The 27,636-nt window shown below is 42.8% G+C and overlaps 1 protein-coding gene across 1 annotated transcript in view; it reads right to left on the bottom strand.

Moving 5' to 3' along the window:
- Nucleotides 1-27,636, bottom strand: part of LGR4 (leucine rich repeat containing G protein-coupled receptor 4) — a 151,682-nt gene that overhangs the window by 86,123 nt on the left and 37,923 nt on the right. Inside the window, exon 2 of the mRNA XM_030200692.1 lies at nt 9,818-9,889. Coding sequence (XP_030056552.1) covers nt 9,818-9,889 — 72 coding nt within the window. The remainder of the gene's footprint in view (nt 1-9,817; nt 9,890-27,636) is intronic.

Below are 27,636 nucleotides of genomic sequence, written 5' to 3'. Positions count from 1 at the left end.
GGTCACTGTTTTCCAGATTAAAAAAAACAAAAACAGGCACCGCCTTATTCCATAAATACGCAATAGCCTTTTCAGACACCTGAACATGCTTCTGCAGCTCATTATGGCTCATGCTGCCCAAAAAGGAGTTATCGGAGCTCTCTTGCAATATTTCCTGATGTCAGAAAACATCTTTAAGCCTTAAATGCATAACTTGATACACCTTGAAGCGAAAGCCTTTAAGCCTTTCTGCAAGCGAAAACTGGATAACCAACTACAAACTATTCATTACATAACCTGATCTCCCTGTTCCAAAACCAAATAGCACCTGACAGCTATGAAATGAAGCACAGATTATAAAGGGTTATGAGTCTTTAGTAACCATGGGTAAAGACTAAATGGTCGGACAGCCACAGAAATGTTGGGTACATTTCCTACTTTTCATGCAGCTGCTTCACAGGGTCTGATTTCACCTTATTCAGAGCTGAGAAGGACTAGGCATCAAAGTGTGGTGGGCTGGCTCTCTCAATTGAGAGAATATTTATCCATGTGTGTAGCATCAGAAGCCCTTGACCAAGTAAGACCATAAATCAGAAGAGCAAATATTACATCAAAAAGAAATTCACAGGGGTGATTTTGGAGATAGCCATGTACGACATAGATGTTTTCAACCTGGGAACTTTAAGCAAACGTTCAGACAAACCTCTGGCATTGTTTCACATCAAAGATATTTAAATACAGATACTCCAGACATTTATTTAAAACTATATCAAAAATGTTTATTAATGAACATAATATCACTCCTACCACATTCAGACCACTCAATCATACTGCTAACAGCTTAGCCTAATTTTACGAAACATGATAGTACAGACACATAGCACTATTATCCAAAATAATAACCCTTAAAGAAAAAATATGTTTTTTCTCAAATCCACTCCGACTACTGTGTCCCAGGAGCACAAATGAACAGCAGAAAGCTCCCAAATAAAAGGTCCCAAACAAAATGAAAGCAGTCAACCAATGAATTATCACTCCCACGAATTAAATAGACTTCCTGAGCCAGTACATCAAGCTCCATCTCTGGCCGTCTTCAAATCTAAGCTAAAAGCCCACCTTTCTGATGCAGCTTTTAACTCCTAACCCTTATTCACTTGATCAGAACCCTTATTTTATCATCCTCACTTTAATATTCCCTTATTTCTTGTTTGTCCTGTTTGTCTGTCCTACTTAGATTGTAAGCTCTGTCGAGCAGGGACTGTCTCTTCATGCTCAAGTGTTCAGCGCTGCGTACGTCTAGTAGCACATTAGAAATAAGTAGTAGTAGTAGTAATAAATGCCGATACAGTCAAATTTCAAAGCTGTTAATCTGCAATGTGTCCTCTCCAATGGGCTCAGTTTCTTCAAATCCACCAGAGTAGGCAAGTAGTGCAATACTGGCACAACAACCATTAGGCCACCTGTTTAGGTATAAAATTCAATTGCTCCTCTGCTCCCCAATGCAAAACCGCATTTCGTATATCTTCCTCAGTACAAGCAAGTAAAATCACGGAGGGACATAATTCAAATCGTGCCATCAGAATCCTAACCACTACACATCAAAAATAAGAAAGGGCAAGCCATGTACATGAAAAGGCACTGTGCATTTTGCAATTATTTGTAGAGATCCAAAACTGCACAGCACCTAGGAAAACTGAATGCGTGCGTGTGGCGTTCCACCCTTGAGCTTTTGACGTGAAAGTGAAGTTCCTGCCTCCTGATGCAGCTCTGCAAAGGGGTTTTGAATTACTGTGCAGATTTGAAGGTTGTACAGCTGGACTGAGATGTTCACTGACCGAAGATAAGTGAAGCTAGTTTTGGGCTTTTTTGTGCATATTTTTTTTTGTTGTAGGGAACATATTTTTGATTTTGCACTGTGAGATATTGAGGCATATTTTCAAAGCACTTAGCCTTCCAAAGTTCCATAGAAACCTATGGAACTTAGCCTCCCAAAGTGCTTTGAAAATATGCCTCATTGTGGCTAGTGAATCCTGACTTTGAATATAATATTTAGAACATTTTTTTTTGGTTGTTTTTTCCTCTTGCTCTTTTTTCCAAGTACTTATTAAGACCGATGATAGTAACCAACTCCTTGTAGTGGGCGATTTCAATTGTTTAAATGGTGCCCATGGAGATTTGACATCTTGTTTAAATTTAATTGTTTTTCTGCTTTATAGACTCAATCTCTCATAGTGGTGTTTAACAAATATTTTCTTAGATTTGATTGTATTTTGAGATTTGTTTGCTTCCCTTTTGGTGTGGTGGCTCAAAGAGCCGGGAATGTTCCAGAAGGATCTCTGTGCTCCTCAGATAGATGTACCATGGAAAAGAACTTTAAAAGTAACAGGTGCTGTTTTATATACCCACAAAATTCCATAAAAATGCAAGTTTCTGAAATGCAAACAGTACAATTCAATACTACTACTACTTAACATTTCTAGAGCGCTACTAGGGTTACGCAGCGCTGTACAATTTAACAAAGAGAGACAGTCCCTGCTCTAAGAGCTTACAATCTAATAGACAAGTGAACCGTCGGTCCGATAGGGGTAGTCAAATTGGGGCAGTCTGGATTCACTGAACGGTAAGGGTTAGGTGCCGAACGCAGCATTGAAGAGGTGGGCTTTAAGCAAAGACTTGAAGACGGGCAGGGAGGGGGCTTGGCGTAAGGGCTCAGGAAGGTTGTTCCACTTCATTTCTTTCATATTTATATGCTGTCATATTCACAGGTTTATATGGCTCACAATCAAGCATACATAAAATTCAAATATACACCCCCCACAACCTCATTCAGCATAAAAATACAACTACACTTTAACTACTCATTCTTGCAATAAACTTCATGGAAAAGAAATGTCATAACATTTTCCTACATTTAAAATAATCTGAATAAGAACATATGAAGACTGGAAAAAGTATTCCAAAAGATAGGATGAGCTGCATTAAACGTAGAACTGACCCTACCAAGCTGGACTTATTTTACAATGTTTGAGTATGGTTAGAACACAAATCAACAGCACTGGTCACTCTCAGCATAGAATATAAATACTCAGGTTGTCCTTTCAATACAAGGCAAAAAATTAAGACAGCCTAGTTTACAAATCTGCATCCTAGTACATAAGTACATAAGTAATGTCACACTGGGAAAAGACCAAGGGTCCATCGAGCCCAGCATCCCGTCCATGACAGCGGCCAATCCAGGCCAAGGGCACCTGGCAAGCTTCCCATACATACAAATATTCTATACATGTTATTCCTGGAATTGTGGATTTTTCCCACGTCCATTTAGTAGCGGTTTATGGACTTGTCCTTTAGGAAACCGTCTAACCCCTTTGTAAACTCTGCCAAGCTAACCGCCTTCACCACGTTCTCCGGCAACGAATTCCAGAGTTTAATTATGCATTGGGTGAAGAAAACTTTTCTCTGATTTGTTTTAAATTTACTACACTGTAGTTTCATCGCATGCCCCCTAGTCCTAGTGAAGCCACTCCAGATGAGTAATGTGTTCAGCATATTCACTTATAATTTGTGCTGCTGAATTCTGCATAATCTGAAGGGCTTCCAAAGTATTCTTTGCTATCCCCAGATATAAAAACACAAGTTCATTTAATGACAACAAACTATGAGATTCCTATAACATACAATCACCTCTTACAAGAATAAATGTGTGCAATGTACTGTCTTGGTACAACAGACATCTGGAAGTAATTTGGAAAAATGTCTGAATACGCAGAGGGCAGAAGAGAACAGAGTAACAAAGTTTGGGACTTTCACTGCTGTCATGCTGTGGTGACAAAAAAAAGTGGAATGAGATGCACTGCTCAGAGGAATTAACACACACGACCACGCCTAAAATGTATTTAGAACCACTATCAAAAATGTGACTAGAACAACTGACTTGATCTGAAAATATAAAATCCTCCATTGCACCAGGGAATCTTATAATCCCTCCCCTGGCACTGTACACCCTGGCCTCCTTTTTCTAGGTACTGTGCCCCTTAACCAACCGGATCTTCTTAAGTGACATCAACTGGGGAGGAAAAGGTAGACAGAGAGTGACTTACTGAATTCCATTCCAGATAGTTTGGGAAAAGAGGGGAAGGGGGGGGGAGCTTGGCAAGGAAGCCAACCCTCCCTCTCAATATAAATGGAAGGTTAGTATGTAAATTCTTTGGGATATCCACCCAGACTGGGGTTCTAAGCACACATTAACCACAAGAAAAAAAAAAAGTATATTTTTACAAACAAATTTTTCAAGCGTGACTTGAGCTTGGCACATGGCAGAGGTGGCCACAGATCCCAGCTCAGCCGTTTGTCTTCAACGCACCTGCCTTATGGCTATTGCACAATTCCTATACACTCAGGTCATGCTTTAGTGCTTGATTACCATTTCTGGAATGGAGCCTACCCAGTAAACGTTTGCAAGTTCAAGGCACATAAGACATTTTAATTACCACTTTATGTGAAGCCAGATTACAAGGAAGAGCCCAGGAAAACACATGAGAATCAGAAAAGATGATATGACAGCTCAAATTGAATGACTGGTTTTGTCACCACAGTATGACAGCAGTGAAAGTCACAGCTTTCCCTGTGAAGAGGCTGCGGGAGATCTGAAGAAAGGGCTCAGACCCTTTCTGGGCCTGCTGCAGGAGTCATCAGCAGCACTGGGCACTAGAGTCCCACCACCTGATAAAAAGTCTCCCTTCTCACTGAATTATTGCTTCATAAATATAAAAAAGTCAATGCAATAACTCATCAGGGCTCCAATGAGGCTTGGCACAGGAACACCTTCAATTTGAGCTGCATAACGGCAAAATAAGCATTCTCTCAATGTAATAAATCAAACCAACAAAGATCAATGTCAACTTTAATTAAGTCCATTAGCATGGCTATGTTCAAACGTATTATCCAGAAGTCATTTCTAACAAGTGGTAGTATCACATCACAGTTCATGTATCCGGCACACTGCAGCACTAACCACACTCTATGGAGAAGCCCATGAGCAATATTGGAAAGACTCATGACCAGTTGCCCGCAGAACACTCCACCCTTCTATTCATCTGCATAGCTTTTAGCTGTTCTACTTGTCTTAACCCAGTATTAGTTATTTGCTTCCTGGTTAACATTAAATGTTTCTGTCCTGGTACTAATTCTACAGGGGATAGAAAGAACAGCGACAATGGACACCTATGGCAAAACCACTTTCCTACAAGTGCCAACCTCCTTCAATGCTTCGTGTGAAAGAGGTGAAAATCCCAGACCGGGATATGGACTACAAACTTCTAATCACATACCTAGTTGAAAAAAATATATAAGTGAGGGTTCTTTAAATATGTATTTCATGGCTTTCTAAAAATCATTCTTTGGACTTGTGCATGATTAGCAGTTTGAAGTCTCGGTTTCCCCATTTCGGATTTTCACTACTTGCCCAATAGTCCATCATGAAAATTGCCCCACAGGGAGCATCCAAAAATCATTGGCTAGCACACAAAATGTATATTTTTTGCCTGTGATATGTATTTACCACTATTCCTTCTACCCATTTGTCGAGCTCAGAGATTTTGTTTTCACCATGAGGAACATAACTCTGTTGGCATCAGCTAGACTCAAGTTGTGCAACAGGCACAGCTGGAGCTACTGGTATGGGAATGCTTGAACTGGGTGTTTCCCCTTGAATTAGAAATTCAGGTTTTCTGAAGTTTCTCTTCATCCTGTGATCCCAAGTCTAACCCTTGTGAGCCATCAGCACCCCTACGACTTTCAGAACCACCACAATGAATATTCAACAGATCTTCTAGACACTTGGTCCATGACCAGGTTAAATCGTAGATTTTGGCTCATTGGAAAAAACAAGTTTGTGGCCCTCAAAGGCTAGAGCCAAACTGAGTAGAGGACGGTTGCTTGGCTCTAGGCCTTTGAGGGCCACAAACCTGTTTTTCCAATGAGCCAAAATCTACGATTTAACCTGGTCGTGGACAGAGTAGTCTAGAAGATCTCTTGAATATTCACTGTGGTGGTTCTGAAAATCGAGTCAAGCTTGCAAGTGACTAACAGTGATTCTAGTTGAATTATAAAACAGTTTCATTGCTCACTACTGCTCCTCGTGGGAATATCTTGTATGCCAACATGAGTGTGACGAGTGGCTTTCCACTTATTTTTTCTGGGAAACCTGGTGCTGCTGAGCCATTTGTTTTAAAAAGATGGACGGGAGGAGAAGTCATAAGTTATTCACATTTTGTAAGGGTGGCTCGTAATAGAGAAATTTTGAGACTGAGTGCGCAAATTTGCAAAGCCCGTAAACAGTTTGGTCAGACACATAGTACAGCTCATAGAACGCGCCTAATGGAATTGCAGGTGGCATTAAATGAACTTTTACATCAGAGAGCAGCTAAATCCCAAGCCTACTATAAATACCAATTATATCTACACGGTAACAAGATGGGTCGCTTGTTGGCTCGTTTGGCAAAACCTAAAGGGGGAGGAGGAAGGGTGCTTCAGTTGAAGGATAGTCAGGGGAAGGTAGTACGGAGAGATGCGGATATATGTGAGGTCTTCCAAAAATTCTACAGCAGACTATATGATAAGCCGCAAGACCAGGGGCTGCCGGGACATCTCTATTTAGAAAATCTTAACCTGCCAACTTTGAGGCAGATTGACATAGAAAAGCTGAATAGACCAATACAGGAAGAAGAGGTGGCATTGGTGATAACAAGGGGTTCACTTGGTAAAACTCCGGGACCGGATGGGCTTAGAATGGAATTTTATAAGACACTGGGAGAGGAAATCATACCGACGTTGACTAGATATCTTGATATAGTGGTGGAAATGGAGAAGCTGCCACATGCATTATCCTCGGCGCAAATTGTAGTCTTGCCAAAGCCGGGTAGGGACCCCTCTAAACCAGAGTCCTACCGCCCCATTTCTTTGTTAAATGTGGAAGCAAAAATATTGGCCAAGATAATGGCTAATCGGGTGGCAGGAATGTTGCCGGGACTGTTACATGAGGCGCAGGTGGGATTTGTGGAGGGGAGGACTGTAGCAAAAAACCTGAGGAGGATATTGATGGCGATAGAAGCTCGGAAGAGGAGTGGGATCCCGTCAATGCTTGTCAGTTTCGATGCTGAAAAGGCATTTGACAAGGTACAATGGGACTTTATGTTTACTACGCTAAGGGCATATGGGTTTGGGGGGCGCTTTATGTCGGCAGTTAGAGCACTATATCATGCGCCTCAGGCCACAGTTCTGGTAAATGGTCTGGAATCAAAATGTTTTCCTATACTTCAAGGAACAAGACAGGGATGCCCACTATCGCCCTTGCTATTCGTCTTAACTTTAGATCCTTTTATTAGGGACGTGGCAGATAATGTTTCAGTGAAAGGAGTACGGGTGGGAGATAGAGATTTTAAAATTGCAGCATTCGCGGATGATTTGCTGGTGCTGTTGACTGATCCGAGGGAATCATTTCTAGCCTTAATGGAAATCATACGGGAATATGGCGAATTTGCGGGCTTACGTATAAATTTAGCTAAATCAGAGGCATTGCCCTCCTCAGAGGAGGTGCGACAGATATGGGGGGGAACATTTCCACTAGTTTGGGCAGACGGCTCATTTAGATATCTGGGCATTAGATTGACAATGGAACTGGAGAAGTTATATGAACTTAATATTAAAGATTTGATGAGAGAAACCAAGAAATATCTGGAAAATTGGGGAAATCTTCCATTATCATTGAGAGGCCGGATAAATTTAGTGCAGATGATGATATTTCCCAAGTGGCTTTATGTGCTGCGGACACTACCGCTTCGTCTGACCCGGAAAGATTTGAAGCGGCTCTATGGAATTTTTGGCAAGTTCTGTTGGGCAGCAAAGAAGCCAAAGATAAGGTTTTCCTATTTGCTAGGGAATTGGAATCAGGGGGGCCTGGGAATCCCAGACTTATATGTGTATAATCAAGCTTGTTTGCTACGTCATCTGGGGGACTGGGTTTGTAAGACCAACATATATACTCCGACTGATATGGAAAGGGAATATTTTGCCCCATATGATTTCCTCTCTTTGTTGCATATGACCCAGAAACAACTTCCGCGACAATTTAGAGGCTGTGTGATACTTACATCAATGAGGGAGGTATGGAAAGGATTGGCGAGGAGGTTGGGGGGGAGCTATACAGTGTCTGACCAACTGGCAATAAGGGGGAACCCAACTTTCCAACCGGGCACAGATAATCCAGTATTTATAAAATGGGAAAGAGAGGGTATTAGGAAATTGGAACATCTCTTGGGAAGAGAGGGAAAACTAATTGGTTATGAAGAATTGCAGAGACGAGTAGGAGTTTCTTGGGGGAATAAGTTCGCGTATGTCCAAATCAAACACTACATATCTGCTTTGGAACAACCTCTGCTGAGACAGGGTTTGGGGCAAAAAGTAAGGGATTTTTTTCAAGAAACAGAAGCAACCGGCCTGTCAGTGTCGGCACTTCATAAAGCATGGACCCGTCGGGGACCTCCTGCAAAAAATTATGATGGTATAAAAGGTAGATGGGAACAGGAGGCAGGGAGAAGCTTGGTGGGTTGGGAAGGGAGAAACATGCTGAAAGGAATAGCAGCCCTTACGTCAGATGAAAGGCTACGTGAGTGTGGATATCGGACAATCATGCGGGCATATATGTCAGGACAACAGTTGTCACATATAGGCTCCCCGCAAGGAGCGAGTTGCATCAAATGTAACCAAACCCCGCATACATTATTTCATGCATTTTGGACATGTCCAGGGGTAAGGGCATTCTGGACACAGGTTGAAAGATTTATGTCCCGGATGCTAGGTTCATCAGTAACGGGAACTTGGGATCATTTTGTATTGGACACTAAAGGGGCCTTCAGGACACTCTCAGCGGGGGCACGTACCTTATGCCGTAAGCTTAGCTTGGTGGCGCGGAAGACCGTATTACAGTATTGGACGGCTCCGGAGTCGCCGGCTTACTGGCACTGGAGAAATCAGGTACACCTCTTAGTATCATGGGAAGCACGAGAGGCCAGGGGCTCCCCGAAGAGATATGCAAAATTCAAGCAGATATGGTGGCCTTATCTGGAGGCATTAAGTCCTAGAGGACGTAGCTTACTACTTAATAGGCATAATGCGACACCCTGAAGGTTAAAGATAATTCTGATCACACATATTCTATAGTCAAAGACAGTGGGGGGGAGGGGGGAGAAGGAAGGGGGGGGAGGGAACTCTCAGGGCTCTCAGAATACAAGCTAGGAGGGAGATTGAGGAGAGCGGGGTGAAGGAATACACAAATGGTTGGTATCACTGGAAAGAAGAGGGAAGGGGGGGGAGGGTGGGAAAGGGGGAGGGGAAATAATGTTGGATGCTGATAATGAACACAGACAATTGGTTTTGTAGGTTCATATGTGGAAAAATTTTATTTCTGTATCGGTTGTTCCATAACAAAATGTTGAAACATAAAAACAGTTGAATTTACTATTACTACTAGTTATCATGACAACATTTTAAAGGAAGGGGGGGAGGGAGAAAAGGTAAAATCTAGATGATACAGTTGAATGATTTCTATCTAAGTGTATAAACATGGTTATAACAGGAATGATATGGTTTTGTTTAACATTGTTGATGATCATCAATAAAAAATTATTGAAATAAAAAGATGGACGGACAGATTTCATAAATGTCATTTTTAGACTGGAACCACTTTGATGTTTATAGTTTATGGAAGGTAGAATATCAATGAATTATAAACACTCATTCAACAAAATCCAAAACCAGCAAGAGCGTCTGAGGTACTTACAGCTCTTCCAGATACGGCAGGGTCCTGAAAGCCTCCTCTGATAACCGAGTTATGTTATTCATGCTGATATCCCTGAAAAAAAAAAAAAAAAAAAGATGCTTAGCAGTGATCCACCAGATCTGAATTCTCAAACCATTTATTACAGATCAAACTGCCCTCAACATACTTCTTATGTTGACCTTTAAAGTGTCAGAACCCCTCTTCTCTGGCATACTTGCACAGACTTCTAATGCCTTACTCTCCTCCTCCTACCCTCCGATTTACTCTGTGTCCCCTCACTAACAGCTTTGCATTTATCCCTTTCCCATGAGACGTTCTTTAGCTGTTTAGGCCCCAGATCTTAGAATGGCCTCCCTCCATCGCTCAGAGCCGATATGCCCCTTCCATCATTCAAAGCTCTTTAAAAAAAAAAAAAAAAACCTTCCTTTTCTCTAATGCTTTTCCATCTGTTTCATAGATTTTCTCCTTCTCCCGATTCATGACTCTTTGCTTCTCCCCCTTCCCCCACCAGCATTTACAGAAAGAATTTGTTTTTAATTATTGTAAACTGCTTAGTTGTCTGTATAAGCTTAAATTTGTGGTATATCAAGTGTTTGGAAATAAGTAAATATCAACTAAGGCCAGAGGTGAGGAAGGAAACCAGAGCATGAAAATGGACTAAAGAGCACATCCCAAGGGGACCAGGCTTTGCAGCTGATATGAAAGCTCAGTCTGTCACATTAACAAATATATGTGGGGCTTGTAATGCTCCAGAGGTGGAGAAGTGGAGTAGCTGTCTAGGAGTTAGAACCCCCAGGGGCTCAAATCCCACTTCTCCCCCTGATACTCCTACTGAACTTGCTTCAGGTTCTACTAAGCCCTCTGTGGAAGGGAAATAAACTCACTTTGAGCTCAGATCTGGAATAGAAAATAATTTAAAATCCAAATCCTATTACATAAAACCTACAGAAGGAGCAAACTCTATATTATGGGGGGGGGGGGTTTTCTCATCCATACAACACTCATTCTCTTCTGGGTTTGCTAAGAGACTGCCAGAGAAGTCAGCAGAGTAAAACTCTTGGATAAGGGGGGGGGGGTGTAATTTGCCATCCAGGTGTCTCAGCTTGCAGGGATAGGCAGAATCCAAAGATTAGGTAGAGAAAGGAGAAAGGGAAGTGAAATGAATATTACCGTACACCTAGCAAGTTAGTAAATGTTGAAAGAAAAAGAAAAAAAACAGGTTTGAAGGTTTCGGGGAGAGGGGGGGCCGGCCAGGCACCACAGCTGGCCTCCATCTCAGAAGTATTCTTTACACACAGCACAGAGAAGGAATTATCCTCATTACTGAAACAATGGTGCAGAGGTGGTAGTTTGGGGTCCACTGGTGACCGGGGATGCACCTGAGAAGATACAGAAACTTTACATCCATCCAGAAAGGACCCCATGGTCTTCCTCAGCCCCTCCCTTCCTGTTCCTACATGATATCTGAAGGGGAAGGACTGCAGCATTAATCTGAAGGGTGTCAATAGAAATCAAACAAAATAAAACATGGAAAAGAAAATAAAGATGGTATCATCTTATTTTCTTTTCCATGTTTTATTTTGTTTGATTTCTATTGATAACCTTAAGAGTGGACTAACACGGCTACCACACTCCTCTATCTGAAGGGTGGAAATGACCTAGGGAGCCCCAGCCCCCTCCCCCACCCTGCACAGCATTCCAGCAATCAATTAGGGTAAAGTTCCAGAGAGTGCTTACATAGAGTAAACCCCACAGCTGAGTGATCATTGTTAGACTCAGACTTGATTATATGGAGTTCATGCTGTAGATTTTCAAAAGAAGCACCGGATGTGCAAGTTAACTGCCATCTTTCTCTGGGGATACAACTGTACTTACCTGACAAACCAGTGGCTGAACGTAAGGCTGATGCAATTTGTGCAGCTAAGATTTTAGGCATTTCTACAGGCATTATTTACTAAAAAGTGATGCAGGACCTCACTTAGGGCCCTGTTTACTAAGCCGCATTATAAGCACGTTAACGTCTTTAATGCGCATTAATCACGTACATGCCTACAATATCCCTATAGGTGCCTACACAGTTAATGTGCGTGCTAATTGTAGGTGCGTTAAAAACACTAACGCGCCTTTGAAAACAGGGCCCTTACTATTGCATGTTAACCAGTTAAGTTAACATTAATTTCAGGTTATCCCCATAGTAAATAAGTCGCAGTGGATAATGGATCTTGCACTAATTTAAACATGTATTAAATCACATTAACATGCCTTAGCTGGTTAAATGTACATTATTAAATGAGGCCCTTAGGTTATTAGAGCTGAAATTTTATTCTCACTGGATAAGTCTGAGCACACCCTCCACACACCCTGACCCCTTTTTTTGTCCAACATAGCTCTGTGCATACAAAATTTTAGCTGGACATGGAAGGAGGCCTAATTTATAACCCTTAAAAGTCTGTTTCTGCTGCATAAATCTTTTGAATATAAACTATGGTGTTTGACTTGATAAAGGTTGGTCTTCAAGATGGGTTCCCCAGAAGGTCCTACTGCCTAACAGCTGAACAATACAGAATAAGGCAGATGATAAAAGGAAAAAGAGAGAAGATGCTATTACCTCTTTTAGAGATACTGTAGGTCAATATTCAATGGAAACAAGGCCAGGGAGGCCAGGCAGAACAGGAGCGCATGAGGCCAGTTAGAAGTTCAAAAGACCCACTGAGAGAGAAAACCACTCACCCAATAACCCAAAAACCTTCTTTACAGATATCTATGCTAGGACCAATTCATGGACTCCTTTCACCACAGTCCATGATTCGATTTACTAATACAAAGTGCAGAAGATAGCCAAGCACTCGGGAGTAGGGGAGTATTTCTCTCTCCTCCACCCCCACCCCCAAGCCAGATGTCAAATTATCCAGCTCCAATGGCCAACATTCATGTTCAACTACTTTGGAGATGTTATGATTTTCTGTCTTCTGTTCTTAATTCTTTTTCTAGCTTTTTTTATATACTTGCAAATGGTTTTGAATGACTTATGATTCAGTAAAGTGTTATTTTAACTATTAGATCTTATATATCATCACCTTATGCACACTGGGAGAAGGTATTACTGTCATCAGTGTTCTACTGACCTTACAAACAGCTTCCATGTGAAATTCTGGCTGGCTCTATAGTTCAGCTATTCCTTCCAATCCCTCCCCCCACCCAACAAACAAGGAGTAGAATTGAAGTTGTAATGTGCTTCCTGTGGCAAAATTCTCAACTTTGCCCCTCTTGTCGCCCCCCCCCCCCCCACCCCCACACACATTTCTTAAAAGTATGGTTCCCAGCAACCACACCAACACCTTCAGACATCCCTACAGCATTCCTGGGAGGCACCATACATTTCACTAGGACAGGTCACTAACCAGTGGATCTAATAAACGTGACCACCCAGTGCTAAAAGCCGTAACTACTGAAAAAAAAAAAAAAAAAGAATTGGTGCTGGACAGACTAGAGTTGGAAGAAACTAGAAGCTCATGAGTAGCAGGGAGGGACATGCCTCAGCTCTACCGCAGTCAGATGCTCTGTAAAATCTACGGAACAAGAAGTCCTGGAGCTTAGAGATTTAACTGGATTTCAGTTTTCTTTACAAGCAAATGCAGACATGCAGCAAGTCCTTACATGAGAAGCATGAGGACCAATTTCTCTCTTTACAATCAATAGCAAAGAGCAAACTTAAGTCAATAATTGTGCTACCACAGATACCTAATTACATCTGCTCAATTTTTCTTTTATCATGCTTAACCATTTATCTTGGTACATCGACAGAACAGCAGATATATTGAAATCCTACTCTCAGACTACTGACTAACTGTTTTTCTCTACCAGAGCTATGGTTCTCTGAGCTGTGCCGCCTCCTCTTCCCCCACCCCCCTACCCCCAACACTGCCTGCTCAAAGACACTACCCACTCATAGATCTTTCAGAGGACATCCCCAGTCACAGAAGTGCTGACCCTGACTACACAAGCAAAAATTGGAAACTGCTAGAAATGTGTATTCAGTTCTTCTCTTTACTACTTAGCCCCTTTATAAATAAATGTTTCATATTTTTCTTGGTTTCAATTTAAATAGAGAATACTAAAGCATTGGATAGATGGAAGCATGTATTTTGTTTCTAATTTCTGCGTTCAGACATCTTAGTACTAGTCACAGCATCCTTGCATCTCTGCATATCCAACTACAAAGTTGAATTTGTACTTTGTAAAAACGTGGTATTTACAAATGGACACATAGAGGGGGATAATCGAATGGCGCCGGCCATCTCTATGGCCGGCCATCTTCGAGGATGGCGCCTCAAAGGGGCGGAGCCAACCGTATTTTCAAAAAAGATGGCCGCCATCTTTTTTTTCAATAATACGGTTGAGGCCGCCCAAATGTCAGAGATGGCCGGGTTTGAGATGGCCGGCATCGGTTTTTGCCCATAATGGAAATTGAAGCTGGCGATCTCAAATCCGGACAAATCCAAGGCATTTGGTCATGAGAGGGACCAGGATTCGTAGTGCACTGGTCCCCCTCACATGCCAGGACACCAACCGGGCACCCTAGGAGGCACTTCTAAAAAGTTAAAAAAATAAAAATAGCTCCCAGGTGCATAGCTCCTTTACCTTGGGTGCTGAGACCCCCAAAACCCACTCCCCACAACTATACACCACTACCATAGCCCTAAGGGGTGAAGGGGGCACCTACATGTGGGTACAGTGGGTTTCGGGTGGGTTTTGAAGGGCTCCCATTTTCTACCACAAGTGTAACAGGTGGGGGGGGATGGGCCTGGGTCCGCCTGCCTGAAGTCCACTGCACCCACCACAACTGCTCCAGGGACCTGTATACTGCTGTGATGGACCAGAGTATGACATTTCAGGCTGGCATAGAGGATGGCAAAAAAAGTTTTTAAAGTTGTATTTTTGAGGGTGGGAGGGGGTTAGTGACCACTGGGGGAGTCAGGGAAAGTGATCCCCGATTCCCTACGGTGGTCATCTGGTCAGTTGGGGCACTTTTTTGGGACTTGGGCCTGAAAAAAGAGGGACCAAATAAAGTGGACCAAATTCTCGTCAAGGCAGGCTTTCTTTTTTCGATTATCGGGCAAAGCCGGCCATCTCAATGCACACCCCCGTCCTGCCTTCGCTACCGTGCCGACACGCCCCCTTGAACGTTCACCGGCCCCGTGACGGAAAGCAGTTGGAGCCGGCCAAAATCGGCTTTCGATTATATCGATTTGGCCAACTTCAGAAGACCACCGGCCATCTCCCGATTTGTGTCGGAAAAGATGGCCGGTGATCTCTTTCGAAAATAAGCTGGATTGCAAGTTAGATACAAAAGATCACAAGAGTCAGAGGTTTCCAGCAAACAACCTAGTAAGCAAATTTCATGCTTTAAATGAGGCTGATTTGGGGAGCAACCTACCCTCCTACATAGGTCCTGACCTTTAGCACCTAATTTGGAGACAGGGAATAAAAAAGGTTCTGCGAGTAGCAAATGAATGTGATGGACCACAGATACCACACTCCATGCCACAGGACCAGGCCCCAGCAGCATATACCTTGCTTTTTCCCCTTCTAAACAGAGGGCCTTATCCAGCAAATCTACCACAAATCTGGGCCCTCTGTTCAGGTTGCTCCAGAAGGGGATGGGGGTCTCTAGAAGTGTGAATATATGAGAAGACTACTTCCACCAGAGAAGTTATTTGCCACATCAGCACAGTGTACTCCTTCCGCTGAAGGCAGAATACAGGTTGGCTTCCCTGGTACACTAGCTTATCTAGGGAAGGAGGGACAATCCCTATTCATGTGAGCTAGTCTAGCAAGGACAAAGGGGAATAATGTTAAAATAGATGCTGAAATACAAAACGTTATTCTTCTAAAAGATATAAAAGGTCCATAAAGGCATATTACTAATATGCACAAGATAACCATTCCAATTTTATTAGGAATACAAGCAGCTCTCGATTTTCTTAGGAAGACATAGGCAACACCAGCCTCTCACAGGCCTACTGAAAAAAACAAAAACAAAATACAGCTCACTAGCTAACTTATGGCCCCTTTTACCACAGCAAGTATAAGGTTGTTTTTGCCCCCCCCCCCCCAAAAAAAAGAAATGGTCCTGAAGAAAGAAAGAATTTCCACGCAGCCATATCCAGGGGGAGCCCTTACCATCACCTATTTAGGCAACGATAAGGGTACCTGCGCTAACGTGGCAGTATAAAAAATAAAAATCTGTCATGCCATTTTGTGCTGGGGATAGAAACTACCGCTGGGCTCTGGCGGTAGTCCCAATTTTGCTTTTGGCAAAGCGGCAGTGTCTCCACCGCTGCTTTAAGAAAAAAAAAAAAAAGGAGTCCTTTTACTAAAGCTTAGCAAATGCTTAACAGACATGAGCATTTATGGCCCATGGGTATAAAATCGAGAAAGCAACATTTAACACACACTAAGCTTTAGTAAAAGTGCCCTTAAAGATTAAGTCCTATTGCACACATGAGGCCCTTCTGGCCTATGTACCATCAGAAATTTGGAACCTTTATTCCTGCTGTCCTGAGCATCTGCAGGGATCTCAAACGATCTTATTTAAAAAAAAAAAGGAATTACCTCAACTTTGGCTTTAATTACACTTTATACAGTCAAAGGATAACAGTTTTATCAGCATTAAACTAAGCTCCTTTCATTCAACTTCTGCAGTAAGATAAGTAGAAATTATTCAAGGAAACACTGGACAGTTACATATTTAAACTTGGAAATCTGTTAACACACAAATAGAACAGCTCAGTAAATGCTTTTGGAAGGAAGCTTTTGAAAACAAATGCCATAGTAAAAAAAAAAAAAAAAAAAGTGGCGAAACCAACGCTGATCAAACATATTCACGGAACAGATTTTTTGCATTCTGAATGGTCCACATACTATGTGAGAGTTTCTTGTCTCTCTATATACAGGGGTGCAAACAATCTTTGCAGTGTCAGAAGATACCTGGAAAGCACAAGCACACACCACCAGCTCTCTATATCTAACTGATTCAAGCTACATTTATTTATTTATTTAGATTTTGCTCACACCTTTTTCAGTAGTAGCTCAAGGTGAGTTACATTCAGGTACTCTGGATATTTCTCTGTCCCAGGAGGGCTCACAATCTAAGTGTTTGACAAACCTCGAATATGCTACTGAGGAAGAAATGGTGGTTTTAAGGGAATGGTTTGATAGATCAGGTGGACAATCACTGAAGAAAACAAACCTCCACAATGGTAAAGCCAAGAGAAAGGCACAACGAAGGTGACAAGGTGGATGATGTTGATGAAACTACTACTGGACGCAAAAAAAGTTCACAGCAAGAGTTTATTGATAAAGACTGGAGTCGACACGAATCGTGTTTCAGCCGCTCTGGCCTGCCTCAGGAGTCCCTGTGTATTGATGTTCAGTTGGTCCCTGAAGAGAAAATCTGAAATATTTAGTAAAGCCAAAGTACGCTCTGGTGAAGAAACTTCACTGTAGCACATAAGTACGAGCCGCACTGCTAGAACAGCATCTTATGTGCTACAGTGAAGCGGCCGAAACACGATTCGTGTCAAGTCCAGTCTTTATCAATAAACTCTTGCTGTGAACTTTGTTTTTTTTTAGTCTAGTAGTAGTTTCATCGACATCATCCACCTTGTCACCTTCGATGTGCCTTTCTCTTGATAAATCAGGTGACCATGCAAGATCTCGTACTCTGACTACAGAGGAAGATAATGTAAACTGCCTGAAAGGAAAAACAACCTACTGTGAGGCATAAGGCTGTCATTATGCTTCTATGGGTGGTAGCTGGCATATACTCAAGATATATCATTAGCATTGTAGACTAACTGGGCAGACAAGATAGCCCAACTGGTCTTACCTATCATGATCTACTGTGTTACTAAGTAAATAAGTTGGAGCTCTTATTAGTTTGGCACACAGGGCATCCTCTGAACCACCTCCACCTTGACACCAATCTCTCTACAGTGCTGCAGACTGTAGCTAGCCAAGGAATTAACAGCAGGAAAACATGTAGCAACTTGCTGCTACAAATGAGGGTTGGACCACAGCCACAAAGTAGCTTTGGACTGGATTCCAGAAAGGGAAAAATGAAGCGGTTACAGCTTTGTCCACACAGACTCCTAGCTCAAAACAGCGCTCTCTTTCCTCTGTCTCTTCATTTCACAGTTTCTCTGAAAATGTCTCACAGCACAGAGAAAACATCAAGTTTCAACAAAGCACCTTTAAAAGCCTTACCAAGCTTCTCTCCTCCCCGAGCAAGCTGAACCTGTTCGCTCACACAGGATAAACGCTCCATTTGCTGCTTGTACTACCTGGGCCCCTGCCCTTAAATTATTTAATTTTCTCTGCCAGGAAAAAAGGATTAAGCTCAAACCAACTAAAAAGATGAATAAAGTTCTCCTCACATTACATACAAGATGAATCTGAATGCTGCCACTGTTTGAGAGCAGCAAGGGGGGAGGGGGGGAGGGTCAGGCTACAGGATGTACTCACACTGCAAAAGCAAAGCTCTATTAAAATAAAAAATAAAAAATAAAAAAGGAGGTTAATGTACAAAATTTCCATTTTATTTTTTTTTTTTCAAGAAAAAAAAAAAAACACCAACTTGTTCTTTATTCTCCTTCGTCAATGTTCTGGCTGGGTACCTGTATCTGATGGAATATAAACATACGAACAGAGATATCCACTTGACAAAGAATTACTGCAGGTCTTCAACAGGAGACACTAAGGCCATTACACCAGCAATGGGAGCAAATAAAGGAGAAGCCCTCTTTAAAAAAAATATTAGACATGCAATTTTATGCTCTTCTGCTGTCCAGCGACATTTTATGCAAACCACCATATGGCAGCTTACAGGGCCAGTATAGGAGCCGTCTGCCCCTCCCTCTCCAATTAACTTTAAGAACCCCAGGTACCCCCATGAGATTTTGATAAACTCAAATCATGATCATCTCAATGCCACACCTTCAAGAATAATCCTATAAAAACATATAACTGGATATACACATTTAAATTTTAAACTTTATTCAGTACATACTTAGCGACTCTTTTACTAAGGGATGTAGGATTACCGAATGGGTAGTACGCAGCGAAATAGCAGCACTGAGGAGCGCGCCGAGGCATCCCGTAGTATTGCTGTGATCAGCATCTGCCGATCCCTGCAGTAGAAAATAGAAATTATTTTCTAGCGTGCGTGGGGGGGGGGGGGGGGGAGAGCAGGCGTGCCCTGAACTAATCGGGTCAGGTCAGCATGTTATCGTGCGTTACCCGACTACCGCAGGAGCCCTTACCACCTCCTGAATGGGTAGCATAAGGGCTCCCAGCAGTAATGACCAGGCGCTAATAGGGAAATCAGTGCATGACCATTTTTCAGCCACACTAGAAAGTGGCTGGAGCCATAGGAGCCGACTCTGTGGGTGCTGTGGGTGTTTGAGCACCCCCAATATTGAGAAAATTGCCTGTATGTGTCCAGGGAGGGGTTATTTCCATTGGGCTTAGCACCACCAATAATTTTGAAAAGTTGCCTCCTATGGCTGGAGCACATGGCAAATGCACAAGCTAATCTCAGCGCTGGCCACTTTCTAGCATGGCTTAGTAAAAGGGCACGTTCTGAAAGTCAAATGGGCAATTTAACCACCCTCCCAGGTGTGTGGAAGTACAGGCTGGAGGTTCTTTGAGTTTGTGCTGCGGTCAAAACTACCAATTTGCTTTGACTGCAGTTGGTTTTTGCTGCCCCCATTAAAGCTGTTGCCCTAGGTAACCACCTAGTCTTGCCTAATGATTATGCCAGCCCTGGCAGCTTAAAGTTCCAAGGGTCCATTCAAACTACCACATCCAACCCACACTGGAAAAGAGGGAACAGACATGCCACACTGGAGGGCGAGCCTAAGCTTTGCTGCGACTGACAGTCAAATTATAGATTTTAACTGCTGGGATGAAATGTATTCATAGTAGTATAGTAAACAATGGCAGAAAAAAGACCCAACATGGCCGATCCAGTCTACCCAGACAGGCAGCTACAGTTCTACCTGCAACTTCATGCAGGTTCCCCCCTCCCCCATTTTTCTTAGGGTTGCAACTTCATGCAGGCTCCCCCTCCCCCACTTTTCTTTGGGTTGCAACTGGCACGCAGTGCATTCTACCTTCCCCCCACCCCATGCCTTTTTTTTAATTCAATTCTTTAAAGTTTGAAAGTTACTTCAGTTTTACTGTAAGTGGAAATACTCTGCACTTTTATTCCACCTTCATGCCACATATGGAACCTCTGCGTTTATGCTTCCAAAGACAAGAGCAACAAAACATTAAAAAAAAAAAAAACAGAAAATCCAAAACCCCACAAGACAATCCACAGGAGCCAAAACAGTGGTGATAAGAAACACCAAAGAAAAACAATGTGGCATATAAAGTATTAAAGTTCTTTATTAAAACAGTGAATGACCCAGTTCTTTATTAAAATGATGAAGGACCCGACACGGGCTGTGTTTCAGCATAATGCCTTTTTTCAGGAGTCCAAAATATCTAAAAGGCTGCCAAAATTTCATGAAAATAACATATCAATAAATACAAAAGTATAGATATAAAAATATATAAATAAAAAAAACTACTACTCAATTATATTTTTTTTACATAAAACAGTTGAACAATTTTTATATAAGTATATATACATTGATATGTTATTTAGTAGAGTATATACTGTGGTAATTTGCTTTTTACTTTCTAAATTTAGGGAGGTTTTATTCTTTTTTTATATATATACTTTTGATTTACCATACATCATTGAAATTGTGAAATTTTGGCCTTCTTTTAGATGTTTTGAGACTCCTGAGCCAGGCCATTAGAACGAAACTCTGCCAGTGTTGAGCCCTTCACCATTTTAATAAAGGAAAGGTCCTTCTTTGTTTTAATAAAGAACTTTTTTAATCCCTTGATTAAAAAAAAAAAAAAGGGATGTGTACATTTTTAACCCTTTGGTGTTTCTTAGCGCCACTTTTTTGGTACTTCTGTGTTTTATCCCATCACTTCCTGCCAAAAGATATCCCAGAAATCTAATACTATACTCGGGGCTTTTTTTGAGGGGGTACTGAGTACCGGCACCTTTTCCATTATCAGCTAAAATTGACCCATGGTCCCCAAGTTTTAATGAAAGAGGTCAAGTTCTACACACCAAGTCTGCCTTGTCATAGATTCTGTGACTGGTTGCAGGGGGCCTGGCTATTGTGGGGTGAGTCCCTCAGTGATCACCCCACTCCTGAAGGGTGGCCTGGCATTTGAGTACCAGCACCTTTTTTGCTAGAAAAAACGCACTGACTATACTGAAGGCTATTAATAGTGTAAAATTACCACCAGGTATCTGAATGCTGCCTAATAAGGCAGAGAGATCCTTCAAAGTGTGTTACTCGCTAAAATGTAGTGAAACACTGCTGTCCTGGTTCTGGAATTCAGTTGATAAGAAAAATTAAAAACAGATGAAGAAGCACAATACCCTATTGCCTCATTGTGAAAACGTGTACAGAAACGACAAGACAAAGACGACCAAAAGGAAACATCACCACAAACAGGTCAACTGATATTAGAACAATCTCCATATTGTTACAGCTTTAGATCTGAAAAACGTGAAACCCACATAGCAATAAAATCTAGAAGAAAGAAGCAAGAAAGAATAAAGATCTTAAAATTTGTGAAAGCAAGCAACCGTCCATCCAAAACCACAGAGCTAAACTAGAAACTGCACAAGTGAAACCAAAAATCTTTCCGCACTTTCCCCATACACATGGTACTATTTCTAAACCAGCAAAAGGATGCTGTACACTTCCAAAGGGATACCCAAAAGTGGTGATACAGACTTGAGAAGGGAGCGGTACATGAGCCTCTGCTCCCCACTGCGTAAAACAGCCACGGAGGAAACCCGTACTTGTGGGCGGATGTTTATTAAGCATTCTTGGCCTTAAAATGGGTTTGAATAACCTCCAAAAAAAACTAGTAGTAACTCATGGACACTCAGACCCACATAGAAATTTACATAGCATTCAACGCCAACTGGCCTGTGGGGTTCAGAGAGTTTCCAAAGGGGAAAAAAAAAACCACCACGAGCAGTAAAGCTGTTTATTTCACTAAGCAATTTTTTAAGCAAGAAGCAATCAAAGTCAAATTAAAAGGGGTTGGTCTTTTTGGAAAGCAAAGCAATCTAGCTATTCAAAAAAATCTTAACTGCTGCTCTCTAAAATATTTCTCATACCAGTTTTTCACAACATTACCCTGAAGGATGGCACCCATGCACAGAACACACCCTCAAACGTCAGCTCCACCACGGAAGCGAGAGTCTGCAGAAATGAAGTAAAGCCACCTCATCTGCTTGGAAACAGCTCAGAAACTTTAGTGAAACCAGAAGACACTTTATTTCAGATTTATAGACTACCCTTTTCTCTCCAAACACGGTATTCAGAGTAGTTTACATCAAGGTAAATACAAGCAAAACACAATTAAAAATTACCCTAATATGAACATAAGGAAACCCTCACTGTTAATTAGTGAGGGTGATAACATTGGCTGAGAGAGAAGCAGCCAAGTTAGATTGATGAGGGGTGGGGGGGAGGGGAAAAGAGAGGGTAGTGGGGTGAATTAATTGGAGGCTGGCAGGGCAGCAACAAAGGGAAAGAAAAGGGGATTGGTTGAAGGAAAAGGAATTGGATTGGTTAGGAAGGAAAGGATAGGATAGGAGGAATTTGGCGCTGGAAAGGATAGTTAGTTAGGTAGGAGAGGGGGAGGGTGGTTGGAAGGTAGTTGAAGGAATTTTGAAGGAATTTTGAAGGTTTTTAAAAGAAAAATGGAAGAAATTTGTGCTTACCTGAGGTGGGACTGTAAGAGGCTTGGTAATTCAATGGATTAGCGATTCGCGATGCCACTTCCGGTTTTGGTGAGGTGAAGTAAACGGAGGAATAGGGGAGGAGGTGTGTGGAAATAGATTGGGTTGGGGGTGTTTTTTATGTGTGGGGGGTGGTGAAACGACGGTTGCGTGAGTGTGTATCGGTGACGGTAATTTGAGGAGCGGCTATTCGCGTCACTTCCGGTTTCGCGGAGGTGAGGGGGAAAGAGAAACGGAGAACAGTGGGGGGGGTAATTGAAGTTTGGTGGTAATTTGTGTGGGGGAAAGCGGGTTTGAAGTTTGTTACAGTTGGGGAGGGAGACGGAGGAGCACGGAGGGTTGGAGAGAGGCACTTCCGGTTTCGGGAGGTGCAGGGGATATCGGGAGAAGTTGAAGGAGGAGTTTTTTAGGTGGGAGGTTTGTTTAAGTGGTGGGAAATTGCGGTTTTCATAACGGAGGGGTGACGGGTTTTTTATAGGGGGGAGGTGGGTGAGGACCAGTGTGGGAGTGGATGATTCGGTGGGGACTGTGATATTGGTGGGGCTGGAGGGTTTTGGAACTGTCATTGAGGTGTTTTACAGTGTGTGATGTCAGTGTTAAACTTGGGGTGAATTGGGCTGTGGTTGTGGGAAGGAAGTTGGGGATATATTAGGTTAATTATAGAGGGTGTTTGGTTGGTGATTTTGACTGGGGGTGTTTGGGGAGTGAGTGGCGTGGGAAATTATATTTATTTAAAAAAAAAAAAAAGCAGTGTAGATGGGGCCAAAGAAGAGTGGGAAAGGTGGGGGAAAAGTGAGTGCCAAGAAAAAACATGGTATGAGTACGTCTGAAGGGGGGACAACAGGGAGGGGGGTGGTAGATATGGGGAGCTCTGTGTATGGGGCAGAGGGTGTGAGCAGTGGACATGGTGTTGAAATGGGGTGTCAGGTGGGATGGCACATGGAGCAGGAAAGGGGTCAAAGGATGGAAGTTGGTGCTACAACTGGTGACATGGCATGCAGAGGCGAGTTGATGTTCCGGTGCAGAATGTTGCTGTGGAAGATCCATTAGAGGGGCCTTCCTTTGGGAGAGCAACGGGTGAGTTGATGGGAATGGGTGTAATGGAATGTAACAGGGTGAGGGAGGGGAGAGAAGTGCGGGAGGGTGCGAGAGAGCGGAGTAGTCGGGGTAAAGAGATGACAGGAAAAGGCTTGAGGAAGAGGTTGAGGAATAAAAAATTTTTGCGTAATTTGTGTCATGTTGTAAGGAGGTTGGATAGTGAAAAAAGGCGGAAGAGGGGTGAGAAAGGAGACCCGATGCAGGTTTGGGAGTCTTCAGATTCTTGGGATTCATCAGGGTCTTCGTCATCTTCTTCGGATGAAGTAGAAGTGGTTGGGGGGAATGTGGTCATGGGGATGGGGGATAATCCTATGGTAGGTACAGTTATGGGTTCCCGGCTGGGGCATACAGTATGTAATATTGCACCTTTAGACTGTTATATAACGTTAAAGTGGAAGCAGAGAATTTTAAAAGGGAAATATATACATTTATTTGCTCTGTTAGCACGAGATAGGGAGGGTAGTGCGGGGAAGGATGGGGGTAAAGAGGATGGAAAGAAGAAAAGAGGGAGAGTACCAAAGACAATTATGAATTGGATGTTAAGCTTTCATGTATTTGCCAGTGTTTTGGGAGCTCAAAAACCTGCTCTTTACCCGGGCTTATGGAGTTATTGTGATTTAATTTTGAGAGCTTATAAAATGTATGGCGGTTGGGCCTGGGTGAATTATGATGAGCAGTTTAGGCGGAGTTTGGCAAAGGATAAATCTGAGAATTGGGGTGTCCGAGATGTCGATTTGTGGATTGCTAATTTTACACCTGCTGTTAACCCCCCCTTTCGTGTGGGAGCCTCTGCCGGATTGCCCGGGTATGGTAGTGGCTCAATCGGAAATACCGGGGGAGTTGGCATGGGTCGAACAGGAGGTGTCTGGATGGGAGGAGGAGGAACTTTGGGGACAAGTGGATTGGTGGGAAAAGGAAGTTCCCCCGGGAATGCGTGTTTCCAATTTAATGCAGGTCGATGTAATAGGCCGGCTTGCAGATTCAGGCACTGTTGCAGTCTCTGTCAAGGATTCCATCCGGTATTTAAATGCCCAAGAGGAGGGTTGGGGGGTCGGGGAAGGTCGGGGCGTGGAGGAACTTCAAGTGCCCCCGGTTTGGGCTGGCAAGGCCCCTTCTCCTATTAACGTATCTGCTTTACAAAATTGGTTGGGTCGGTATCCGTGTGGTGGGGATGCGTATTTGTTGTGGATCGGTTTTGCAGAGGGTTTTCCGATTCCGTTTGAAGGACCGGTGTTGGATCATAAGTGTAAGAATGCTGTATCTGTGATTCAGCATGTGGAAGTGGTTAGGAAGAAGTTGAGGAAGGAATTGAGGCTTGGGCGGATAGCTGGTCCGTTTGCTGACCCACCAATTGAAAACTTAGTTGTATCTCCTTTGGGTGTGATACCGAAAAAAGAACCGGGTACATATCGGTTGATTCATAATTTGTCGTACCCGGAAGGTGGTGGTGTGAATAGTTTTATTGATCCAGAGTTGTGTTCTGTGGGATATGCAAGTTTTGAGCAAGCTGTGGATCTGTTGAGGAAATTGGGAAAAGGTGCATTAATGGGAAAAGCTGATATTGAGGCGGCATTCCGTTTATTACCGGTGCACCCTTCAGCATTTAGGTTGTTAGGATTCCAATTTGAGGGAAAATTTTATTTTGATAAATGTATGCCGATGGGGTGTTCAATTTCTTGTACTTATTTTGAAGCATTTGCGACATTTTTACATTGGGTAGTAGAACAAGTTAGTGGTTGGGATTCTATAGTGCATTATTTGGACGATTTTCTGTTTGGAGGTCCAGAGAATTCGTTACAGTGTGCTGCCTTGATGTCGGCGTTTAGAACTGTAGCGATGGAGTTAGGTGTTCCTTTGGCTTTGGAAAAAAGTGAGGGCCCTGTTACTGCATTGGTGTTTTTGGGGATAGAGTTAGATTCTGTGAAGATGGAGTCTAGACTGCCTAGAGTGAAGATTGAGGCTTTGCGTCAGGAGATTGATAGAGTGTGCAACAAGAAAAAGGTGACGTTGAAGGAAATTCAGTCGTTGCTGGGTCATTTTAATTTTGCAACGCGGGTGATCCCTATGGGACGAGTCTTTTCAAGACGGTTAGCACTGTTAACGGTAGGTTTGCGAAGGAGGCACTTTCGAGTGCGTTTAACAGAGGCAGTACAAGCAGATTTGCAGATCTGGAGGACATTTTTGTCAGTGTTTAATGGCATTTGTGTGTGGCAAGAGGTATTGGTGTCCAATGTGGATTTGCAATTATTCACCGATGCGTCAGGAGAGATTGGTTTTGGTATTTATTTTGGAGGTGCATGGTGTGCAGAAGAGTGGCCTCAATGGTGGAAAGAGAGGGGTTTGTGTAGGAACATAGCGTTGTTGGAATTATTTCCAATTTGGGTGGCTTTGTTCCTATGGGAAAGGAGGTTGTGTAATAGGAGGATTGCATTTTATTCTGATAATATGTCAGTTGTATGGGCAATCAATAAACAGTATTCGCGCTGTCCAATGTTAGTAGAGCTGTTGCGATTAATTGTGCTGAAATGTTTGCAGTTAAATTTATGGCTAACAGCTAGACATGTGCCTGGAGTTTGTAATGAGATTGCTGATGCCTTGTCTCGTTTGCAGTTACATCGTTTCAGAGCTTTGGCCCCATCAGCAGATTGGGAGCCTACAAGGATATCCGAAGATTTGTGGGTCAATTTTCAGGAGATTGTGAGGCGCTGTTGATGAGAGCATTAGCTCAGAATACTTGGAAGGCTTATGGAGTTGGATGGCGGCGATTCTTAACTTTCCTAGAAGATAAAGATTGGGACTTGGTTTTTTCCGATTGGTGAGGAGAGAGTGGTCCGACTTATTGCTTTTGCAGTGGAGAAAAAATGGTCGTTTGGGATGGTGTCCCAGATGATGGCTGCAATAGCATTTGTGTCAAAGTTGCTGGGTTGGGCAGATCCAGCTGGGACATATTTGATTCGTAAGTTATTGTGTGGTTTTTCTAGAGATCAAGGAAAATCACGGATAGAGAAGGTGAGACGGCCCCTTTTTTATGCACAAGTAGTGCAATTGTGTCAGGTGTTACCAAAGATTTGTTTTACGGCCTATGAGACACTGCTATTTCAGGTGGCTTTTGTGGTGGCATTCTTTGCAGCTTGCAGGATTGGGGAATTGGTAGTTTCCTCGAAGCGAGCGCTGGAGGATGAAGGTTTGAAGAGAGGGGAGGTGATGGTGGAAAAGGGGGTTTTGCGTTTATATTTGCGCAAATCAAAAACTGATCAGGAGGGAAAAGGCACGTGGATTACTCTGCGTGCGGTTAAGAGTTTGGAATTTTGTCCAGTTCAATGTGCAGTGGTTTATAATGGGGTAAGGCCGGCTGGTGGGGAAGTGTGGTTGGTGCATAAGAATGGAATGCCTTTGACTAGGTACCAATTTGCAGCGGTGCTGAAAAAAGGCTTAAGGTTTATGGGTTTAGAGCCCAAGGATTATGGCACACATTCTTTTCGAATTGGTGCGGCTTCAAATGCAGCCCAGGAAGGGGGTTCGGTGGAGTTAATTCAGCGTGTGGGGAGATGGCGTTCGAACAGATATAAAGGATATATTCGGGAAAAGAAATTGAATATGTCACATTAAATTGTTCTAGTTTCTTTTGCAGATGTATTGCCTCCGGACATATGCGTGTGGATTTGTGGCCATTCATTTGTCTTTTGGGCTCACAAGCATGCTCGAGAATCCAAGTGGGGAGCCAACCTCGGACTGGTAGAATATGGTATTCGAATCCGCTGGTTGGCCATTCGAGGAATGACATGGAAGCAACTTCTACCGGCCTTACTGCAAGCTCGGAGATTTT

The sequence above is a fragment of the Microcaecilia unicolor genome, chromosome 4, assembly GCF_901765095.1.
Source record: "Microcaecilia unicolor chromosome 4, aMicUni1.1, whole genome shotgun sequence".
Taxonomy (NCBI): Eukaryota; Metazoa; Chordata; class Amphibia; order Gymnophiona; family Siphonopidae; genus Microcaecilia; species Microcaecilia unicolor.
The sequence above is the reverse complement of the archived record's forward strand: the minus strand, read 5'-3'. Positions and strand labels throughout refer to the sequence as shown.